The 10,417-nt window shown below is 41.9% G+C and overlaps 1 protein-coding gene across 1 annotated transcript; it reads left to right on the top strand.

The window, feature by feature from the left end:
* Positions 1–4,339: 4,339 nt before the first annotated feature.
* Positions 4,340–8,187, top strand: edf1 (endothelial differentiation-related factor 1). The gene is made up of 5 exons (XM_053411621.1): positions 4,340–4,605; positions 6,116–6,167; positions 6,387–6,547; positions 7,400–7,493; positions 7,586–8,187. The coding sequence occupies exons 1-5, from the start codon at positions 4,528–4,530 to the stop codon at positions 7,645–7,647; spliced, it is 447 nt and encodes a 148-aa protein (XP_053267596.1). The 5' UTR covers positions 4,340–4,527; the 3' UTR covers positions 7,648–8,187.
* The last annotated feature ends 2,230 nt before the right edge of the window (positions 8,188–10,417 follow it).

Here is a 10,417-nt window from a genome sequence, read left to right as displayed (position 1 = left end):
GTTAAAACTTAAGCTATAGAACAGCTTTTCATTAGGTACAGGCATCTGCTGAAAAGAAATCAAGCATGATGACTAACAAATGACATTCTACCTTTATAATTAAATTACCACAATAATTTCGAAAAGAATACTAATAGACCATTTCTTCGCATCTTCTGATTAGTCTGCTTGTATGGAGATAGAATCCGGATTTAATATCACAACATGCTCATTGTCTTTGATTCCTCATCTTTTATACTTTTTAGGTCCGCTTAGGTTATTGCAGTTTAAAGGGCGTCTTTGTAGACCTGGCTGTGCAGTTCATCCTTGTTTAGCAAACTTCTCTCGACCAGTTCTCAACTGGAGGGACGAGTTACTGTTTTGTTCAACCGCTCATTGCTTTGCACTGATTCCAAATCCTGTAATGAGGTGCCACAATAGGTCTTCAAAATATTGATTGGTTATTTAGTCAATGAAACATCAAAACATTTTAATGACAAAGACCTTCACTTACCAAAGGTGGCGTCCTACAAAAACAGCCCCAGACTACCAAATATACATTTTATTATGTTATACGACAAAGAAATGCAACAAATTATAAAGATGGTGACTGATTATTTTAAGGTTAATTGACTAATCACTTAATCGACTTATTGTTGCACATACATATCAACTGAAGTGGTCTCAATTCTAAAAGGATGGAAACCAGGAAACTACTCCATTTAGTATGATTTAACACTTCTACATGCACTGTTAAATACGCCTACATGCTACCTGACATTGTTTTACACTTAAACTGACGAGTAAATTCTCCAAACTAAAATAAATGAGTAAATTACCGTAATACCGTGATGGTTACGCAGCAGGGTGGGTGACGTCAAAAGTGTCAGATTCCAGAGATGTTCCGGACAAAGACGAGTCTTGTCCCGACGAAGAAACGTTCTGCTTCGTGACTGTGGAGGGAGGAAGTCGTGTTCTTCAACTCGACATTTTTCTACTGTAGATCAACGGTAAACTGATTTTCTGTGTTGTGTCTCTACTTTAGCTGAAACTGTGTCGTTTTGTCTCGTGGGATGTTCTTTGACCGTGTTGCACGCGCGTCTAAGTTTAAAGTTTGACGTCCAAACATCTCGACGTCGGTTTTAATCTTTGATTTTCTTTACTTGGGAATAAATTCAGTTGTGCAGAAAACTGGACGGACGGAAATATGTCTCACGGCAACGATGTACTTTGGTTTAGGTTAGTCATCAAAGAGCGCGTCTTGTTGTCTTGAATCGCTGCATGTAAAAATCTTTGTATTTAAAATTTCGAAAAAGAAAATTCCCGATGGTTTAGATATGAATTGAGGAGGCCACGTTGCTCCACCTGAGGAAACTGGTCAACCATCTTACCTGCATCCAGCTTGTTTATGTGTGTTTGTTTACGTTTTCAATATCACGCCTTGTTGGTCGATAAAAAAAGTATTGAATAGTGGATTAGTCGATTAAGAGATTTATTCAGCAAAAACCGAGCATTCCTCTGGTAAAGCTTCACTATTGTGGGTGTGCACTTTTCTTCTGCCTTTATCTACACACACACGCACTAAAACACATGTTGGTGTAGGGCTGGGCAATATAACTATTGCATAATTAAAGCAATATCATTTTTGTCAATAGCATTACAACAAGTTTTCAATATATAAGATAAGATAAGCTTTAATTGACTTGTACGCAGTTCTACATGCATGGTACAGTGTGCAATGAAATGTGTTATTGTGCCTGCATCCAGATTTAAAATATAAAAATAGCACACAATCGTTTTGCAAAATGCTCAATATTACAAAGGTAAAATGTAGGTATATACATGTAGGGTGAGTGGGCTTCTGCTGCAGTGCAGGACCTGTGCAGGTATGTCATTTATCGGAGTTCGGTTTAACGCTCAGAGTCGAGCAAACAGATGGCCTGAGGGAAGAAACTCTTCCTCATCCTCTCCATGTTGGTTCTCAGGCTGCGGAACCTAATGCCTTGTTTACGCATGGTGAGGAGTTGCAACCCCATAAAAGTGTTTATCATAAACAAGAGGTCAAACCACAAACTTCACTCAGGATCAGAAATCAGTCTTTAAATTTAAATAAAATAATTATGTGACATTTATCAAACTATTTCATGATGTGAACATTTCTGTCCAGCTCTTTGTTGATGCTACTACCTTCTCATCGTCTGAGCCTGTATGTTTCTGCTGTCTGTTTATCAAAGAGAGAGGTGTGGCTGTGTGACTCAGGATGGCCACCAAAGTCAGCGTGAGGTCAGACGAAGGCCTGATGATGATGCAGGAGCTCGACGACCGGCTCAAAGAGCAGATCGACAAACTGGAGCATGTGCGCCTGGCTGCCGTCGAGCTGAAGGACAACATGTCTGAGGTGCGTCAGTCCGCCTGTCATCTATCATCCCGACTGATTATTCAATGTCCGTTGACTTCTCAAATTTCCTCTGATACAGAGCCACAGAGACCTAAGCCAGTCTGTCGCTGAGCATCTGGAATGGTTGAATCACTTGTCGGAGCGAGTGGAGACTCTTCACATGAACACAGCAGTGTTTGTCCAGGTGAGGAATGGGTGCTATTATGCTTTTACATCCTGCAGTGCATTCAACACACAGAGAGCTTTGCTGGTCTAGTGCATACTTTGAAGTAATGACACAGTATGAGGTAATAATTGTCCACAATCAGTAGGAAGGTCAACAGACAGATGTGATATTCCATAAAACAAATATCTATCTATCTATCTATCTATCTATTTCTATATTAATGAAGAGAGCCCAGAATTTTCATTATTTAAATTAAGCTAGTGATGTCATTTGGAGCCAGATTATGCTCAGTCGTAATTTGGAGCCGTAGTAGCGAGGTCCTGCCAATAATCTAAAAGTGTCAATCATGACGTTTCATCCTTTTTCTATTCCATCAAAAAGCAATCTTAAAAGATGCACTTGAATATACATCAGTGGGATGAGATCAACCTAAAATGGCAGAGATCATCTTTAAAGAAAATTGTATATAACATGAAGTTTGACTTTTTTGTATGGTTCGTGTCCCATCCACTAACATGGAGGAGGCAGGGCTTTTTATACCAGTACTGCAGCCAGCCACCAGGGGGTGATCGAGGTCTTTGTATGCAGTCTGTGATCAGTATGTCCTAACTGTTCTCATCTACCTGGTTAATGAAATCTGGGACATGGAAACACGTCAGACAATGTACATTGTATTGGCATCTTCGCTAATCTCTGTTTCATCTGTTTCCAGATGAATCCCAAGCCCCGTGCGTGGGCGGTGAAACAGGGCTCCAAACATGGCTATCGCTGGGGACGCTTCCACCAGGCCGAGGACGCCCAGTCCGAGTTCGGCTGGTCCCCGATCCGCACGCGACGAAACAGCGACGCTGCCTCTGAGATGTCTTGCAACTGGTGACCTGGTTGACCTCCACCAAAATAATGACTGGAAACAAAAAGTCTTTTCACATTTCATTTTTTATTGGGACATTTACACTCATTATCATGCATTATTCTAAATCTAATGGAATACTATACATATTCTTCTATTTCCTGTATTTCTGTTTAATGTTGTGATGTTTTTTTTAATATAAACAGGTAGCTATTAGTATTGTTTGTATAAACTAAACTTTTTTTAGTTGTTTATTAAGTGTAAAAGTGTTCAAAGAATTTGTTGATTTAAATCCAAAGAACTCCTGGAATCTCCAGGCCATGCTCCAATCCGTCAAAAATACTGGAACGTGTTTTTGTGTCTAAACTAATAGCCCACGTCCTCTTTATTATTTTTGTTATTATTATTGTTTTTCATTGTTATTATTATAGTTATTGTTATGTTATATAGATACTTTATTGATCCTGAGGGGAATTTAGGCATCCAGTAACACACAAAACACTCAAGCAGAATAGCAAAGAAAGAATAAATTGTCCAAATGAGTCAAGAATAGGTTCAGTGCAGTGAGATGGAAGTCCAGCTAACAGAACTACTACAAATCGGTCTCTTTAAAGAACCATGTGCTAATGGAGATATTGACAATACAAATACTTGAAGTATCAGGTGATTGAAAAACACAAGTAACCGAGGCAGAGCATTGAAGACAAATACAAATACAGATTTTAAGATAAGTAAATGAAGCTATACAAAGTTGTGCATTGGACTAACAATGCCTGTAAAAAGATGTATAATATGTTAGTTTATTGGATGTATATATATGTATTATTATTATTATTATTATGATGATGTTAAGAACATATGAATGTGGGTCAGTGAGCAGAGGCCTCCGGGCTGCAGGGGACCCAGGAGAAGAAGTGAGTCAGTGTGTTCCTCCAGCAGGAGGCGCTGCAGACATCAGCGCCCTTACGTCACTGTTCACCAGCATTTTCGATAAAGCTTTAGCAGAACGCGTGGGCGATCATTGTAGACGGAGCGTGAATCCACTAAAGAAGCAGCGCCGCGAAGAAAACCCCTTCATTTTGAGCCAGAAACGAGTTGAACTTGTTTCTGTATTTGCGTTGAAACGCCGCAAACATGGCAGAGAGCGACTGGGACACGGTGACTGTGCTGAGGAAGAAGGGGCCGACCGCTGCCCAGGCCAAGTCCAAGCAGGTCAGAGACGTCCACTGTGGATCCTGTTGAATGGGCTCAGATGCTTTCAGATCACTGTTTATAATGTATTAGCGAAAATTACCGTTTCTGCAAATGGCTCTGGATTGAAATGTTGTGAACGCCGCTCACTATTCGTTGTTTAACCTAACTTAAATTGCTAAAAACACGTAACCACGCTTCACTCGTGCTAAGGGCTAGCTTAACGTTAAAGGCTCCCCAGTCAACAAGACCTCACCCAAACCAGTTCAATTTAGCTCCGTCAAGCTAAGGTTAGCTTGTCAAATAGTCAGACGTGACCCATATAGCCATTAACTAGCGTTAGCCAGCAAACGTTTAACGGCTACGTAGTTTAGCTTGAGCTATGCTTGTGTCGTATTTGAACGTTGTGTTGCTCAATTCAACAAACCAAACCCTACACTTCCTGTGGTGGAGTTGCCCACTCACAGCACATGCTAGTAGTCGTTAGCCTAGCTTTGCAGATCCCCCCCCCAGTCCAAACCCTGTTAGAAAAGCTATATTTAGCTTAGGTTAGCTACTGTTAGCTTGTGAAATATCCGACGGTGACGAAAACAGCTGCTAACTAGCATTACCCAGCTAACGCGACACGTAACATCGCTTAGCTTTAGCCAGTCCTCATCGCAGTTTCATTACCGTTGTATTTGGCTTGTTGTCATGTGCAGCCCTCACATGACAACATGTGCAGCCCTCGTGTTAATGTCTTTGTGAAGCCTGTTAGCAAACCGGATGCTAATCATAACAAACCATAGTACACATGTATAGTGCTCAGTAAGGATCGGCCGTGTTATCTGTTGTGTCATCCATGGTCAGCAGGGTTATTGCTACAAATGTACTCAAAGCTGCACTGAAAAAAACAACCTTACTTAAAAAATGTACAATGGTAGCTAAGAAATTAATTTCAAGTCAAAGTCATTTGTTTGCATATAACTCGTTAATTAAATTCGAGCAAACGTAATTAATTTGCATGTTCCCATTTGAAGTATTCTTTTTAAATGAATAGTTCACTCCAAAATAAAAACTCCCTCATCTGCTCATCACTCTGCCGATGGAGGGGTGGGTGAAGGGTTTGAGTTCACAAAACACTTCTGGAGTTTCAGGGGTAAACAGCGTTGCAGCCGAATCACATCCAAATGAAGTAACCGGGGATTGATTCTTCAAATGTAAAAAAAAAAAAAGGGGGCATGTCAACGCACGTACAGTCACACTGGCAACCCGCACACACTCTCGCTAAAGGGCACACGCAGGGTGCGTCTTCGTGTGGCTACGTCCGCTTGCATCGCCACTTCCGATAGTGGACTTTGAGCTTTAAATCGCTTTTATTACGTCTGAAGAAGAGGCCGCCTCGGCTGAAACGCTGTTAACCCCTTAAACTCCTAGAGTTTTTTTTAACTGGCATGAGCTTGGTTACGTTGCAGGCATATTACTGTCAAAGTTCTCAAATGGTGTCAGTGGTTTGAAACTGAAGTTGTGCACATGTCCATGTTTCCTCTAGGCTATCACGGCTGCTCAGAGACGTGGGGAGGACCTTGAGACAACCAAGAAATGTAAATTTCTGCTTTCTGCACCAATTTGATCAAGACAACAGATCATTTGCTGAGCTTTCATCCATTCTGGGATGTCCCTCTCTTATTCCAAATTGTAATGCTGCAGTCCAAACACGGGACAGTCAAATTTACTTAGTGCCTGTTGTGTTATGAGTGCTGCTTTTTTACATTAGGTCTATGATTCCCCAACATCGCCTCAATCCACTGCTTGTCTCACAGGGTCTGCAGGACAGAACAAACAGCATCTGGTGACGAAGAACACGGCCAAACTGGACCGGGAAACAGACGAGCTGCACCATGAGAGGGTCCCACTGGAGGTGGGCAAGTACATCCAGCAAGGCAGACAGGAGAGAGGCCTGACCCAGAAAGACCTGGCCACTGTGAGTATCCAGACTTCGCATACACAGACATGCACAAGATGTAAGGTACGGCTGGAAAATAAGCCTTTTGTGTAACATTTTATAAAACCTCCTTTATTTAGGCAAACAGACTCAAGTCAGCGACACAGAATCATGGAACATATTGGCCAAGTGCTCTGGATAATCTAGTTTTTAAAATTATATTTTGCGTGTGGTTACAAAACCTGGGTTCAGGCAAAAAAAGTGAAATGATATTTAGTTTCGGGTTGGGTAAGGCACATGACTAATTGGGTTTGGGTCGGTTTCAGACACAAACAACTGAATGGCTCTGAGGCTTGGTTGGGTTCTGTCAGGAAGTTGTAGCCCAAGCCGCACTCTGAAATCACTAACGATGATGTTGTCGTTTTAATGAGAGAACAACACAACTTCCTTTTGATTATATAGTGATACAGTGACTCAGCAATACACTCCTCTTTACTCATATAACATTAACTTGTATTTTTGACCAAATGAAGCAAGTTTGTTTGCTAACCTTCCCATTGTTGCTTTTTTATAAGAGTGACCAATACTGGATTTTGAGTCTGCATTTCATCTCTTGATTAACAAAATGAACCACTGTGCAATGAGTGGATTCTACGTGGTAGCTCATTCGCCTAAATTGTTCAAATGGAACAGGAAAATGGTATTAGTAGCATATTAAGGCATTAATATACCAAATATATTGAAATAGGCAGATTCTTATGTGTTCACTCTCCAAATAGTTTCCTAACGTAGGTGTGTAGGCCCTCGGGAAAGTCCTGTGCATGCTTGAGTAGCAGTGTTGTGGTTATATTTATTATTTATTATCATCGTTATTGTTAATCTTTTCCTCAGAGAATTAATGAGAAGCCTCAAGTCATTGGAGACTATGAATGTGGGAGAGCAATTCCCAACAACCAGGTCATGTGCAAGATAGAGAGAGCAATTGGTAAGAAAACATTTTTTTTCCCCCATATCAGAACGATCATGTTTATTAATTTATCAGTTGTCAGTCATTTAACTCGTAATCTGCTCGAACAGGCCTGAAACTGCGTGGGAGGGACATGGGACTCCCCCTGGAGGCAAAGCCCAAGAAGAAATGAACACAAAGCCTCGAAATCAGCCCCCCCCACACCCCCAGTCCCGTGTTTCCCTTTATCTGAACTCCCACCCCCCCCCCCTTCCCCCACCCTACCTCCTGAATCATCTCTTCCTCTTCCTCCTCCTCTACCCGGGCTGATCTCACCTGCGTCCTGCCTGAGGACCATGGTGCTCCACTGCATCACAGGCTGCATACTAACCAGTCATCTGAAGACACTCTTCTGACCGAATAATCAAACCAATGATCGAACGACATTACTCGACATCGCACACACGTTTCTGTTAACCCTGCGTCTGCGTGGGCTTTGGCACGATAAACTCCATTTCTTTGATAGTGATGTTAGATCATTAAAAGGATAATTTGTTTTTCACGACCAGACAAACGTGTTCGACTAACTGTCATTCTGAGCATGATGTTAAGCCAAAAGTGCTTGATTGCATCTGTGTTTTTTTTTTTTCACACACTTGAGTGGATGTCATTACAGTGTTTTTAAGGCTGTGCTTTGTTTTGATCTAAAAAAATAAAGTTTGGCACCTCCTGACATTTCTGCGTGTGAGTTAATACACAATGTAGCACAGAAATTCCAAAAAACAAAACCAGTGCCGATTTCTTAAACATGAACATAAACCTTTATATAGTGTGAATAGGGGAGAGGTTGTAGGGAGGACATGCAGCAGAGGGCTGTGTCGAAACCGAATCTGTACAAAACAAATCTAAATTATCATGTTATATAATTTACAATCCAACCCACTTGGATTGTGGCACTGGTCCGTTACTTTGGGTCCATGAGTGTGCTGTCAACATGAAATTCGCATGTAGTTGCAATTTGTAACCACTAGATGTCGACTGTGACTGGAAGTATTTTGAGTGATCCACTGACTCAAAAATACCCAATCATGATTTAAATTGAATCAGCTTAAACATAATCGCTCTTTACTTTATTTTCCTCACTGTAGCCCTGAGTAGCTGTGATTTAAAATTCTTTTAGCTTTTATCTCTCTCCATAACTTCATATCAAGGGTTGATTTGAGTTTTACAGTAGCCGCAGAGGAGACGGCTGCCTTCTGTTTTTTATGAAAGATTCATGGACCTTATTGTTTCAGAATATGGGCAGCAGGCAAAAAGGGAAACACTAATGAGGCTGGGCCCATTCGAGCACCACAGGAGTCAGTATTGACCAGGGCTTAAAGGCTGGTGGAGTGTGAAGGACTTTGATGGAAGCTGAACAAGCCAAGTTCATGAGTTTCCCACTTGTAGTCCCAGTACCTACAGACTCCAGGATGGACATCAGCAACCCTTTTAAACCTCTCCGCACAATCTCTGGTTTAGTGAGATAACGATGTGTGGTGCCCCTGGCACATCGAGCACATGAATAAATCAATGTGTTCCTCATTAGAACCATACCGAAATACAGCAGCCTGAAGAAACCTGCAGCTGTAACTGTACATTGTCTGCTCATTTTGGGTCCACGGCCACGATGGACAACATTAGTGTCCCTTTCATTTTTGAAGCTTATTACAAAGCAATTCAGCCAAGTCACTGACGGTTACTGTCAGGCTACTTAATAGGACCTGCAAACGGCCTCAAGTTTCAGCTGATTGTCAGGAAAAGTCTGTAACCTGGAGCCTCAATGAGGGAGTAAAACACATGTTTAACCAGTTTGTGCAAACAGCAGTTGGCACATCACCCACAGGCTATGAGGGGAAAACATGGAGCCAGCACAACAAGAGCATCCCTGCAGGGGACATCCTGCCTGTTCCACATCTCCACTGACCTTCAGCTGGAAATTCTCCCCCCGGCTACATGGAGCTCACTCTAATGGGCAGGTGTGTGGAGCTGATGGAGTGAGAGCCTCAGGGCTACTGTCGCTGGTTGTGCTTTAACAATGTGAACCATGAGTCCTGAATGGAAAGTTTGCCTGGGAACCTCCGTGGAAGAACTTTCTTCTAACCATTAGATGTGAAGTATGGAAGAGGCAGTGACGGGTTTCGAAAGGCAAATGCCATTTAGGTATATACCTACATGTATATGCAGAGGTTAAATACTCACATTTACATAGAAAATGTATATTTGATGTGTGCCGTGCATGTGCAAAAGGGAGAAGGAGGTGTGTTTTATGGATGAATACAGCAGCAGGAGACTGTAGCATTCATAGCTAACAAAGAGGTAGTGTAATAATAGTCAGAGTAATTAAAGTAATTATGGCCAGAAGTGAAAACAATAAGGAGGGACATTTTAATCAAAATTATATTGACTTCCAGAGTAAGACTTACCATCTTCTTCACATAATTAAATACTGGGAGTAAACATTTAATCACAGGCAGTGTGATCCTGTAGCATTTTTGCTACTAATCCATTGAGATGCTTGTGTATGTTTGTGTATATGTTTACTTTGGAGGTCAGAGAGAAACAGTGTGTGTTTTTGGATTCTTGCTCAACAGGCTACTTCACTCTGTGGGTGTGTGAGAGAAAGAAAGAAGGAGACAGAGGCTGACTGCGTTCCTGGAAATGCCATTTCATTGGTCAAAACACCATAGCAACATAGTTCCACCTATGACAAGGGAGCAGCCAGCGGTTTGTTGAAGGAGTGATGTGGAGCAGAAAGCTACGCGGGGGGGGGGAGAAAGTCTGCGGTCTGCTTTAGCCCCGAGGCTCCAAACTCAAATTGAGATTCCACAACACGTACAACCTGTTGTGCTGATCCGTGCAATGTACCCCCCCCCCCCCCCCCCCCCCCCCGGTCTCCAGCAGATGTGTCTCCTGCACTCGGC

Source organism: Pleuronectes platessa, chromosome 19, assembly GCF_947347685.1.
Source record: "Pleuronectes platessa chromosome 19, fPlePla1.1, whole genome shotgun sequence".
Taxonomy (NCBI): Eukaryota; Metazoa; Chordata; class Actinopteri; order Pleuronectiformes; family Pleuronectidae; genus Pleuronectes; species Pleuronectes platessa.
Note: the sequence above shows the minus strand (reverse complement) of the source record. Positions and strands in the feature narration are given on the sequence as shown.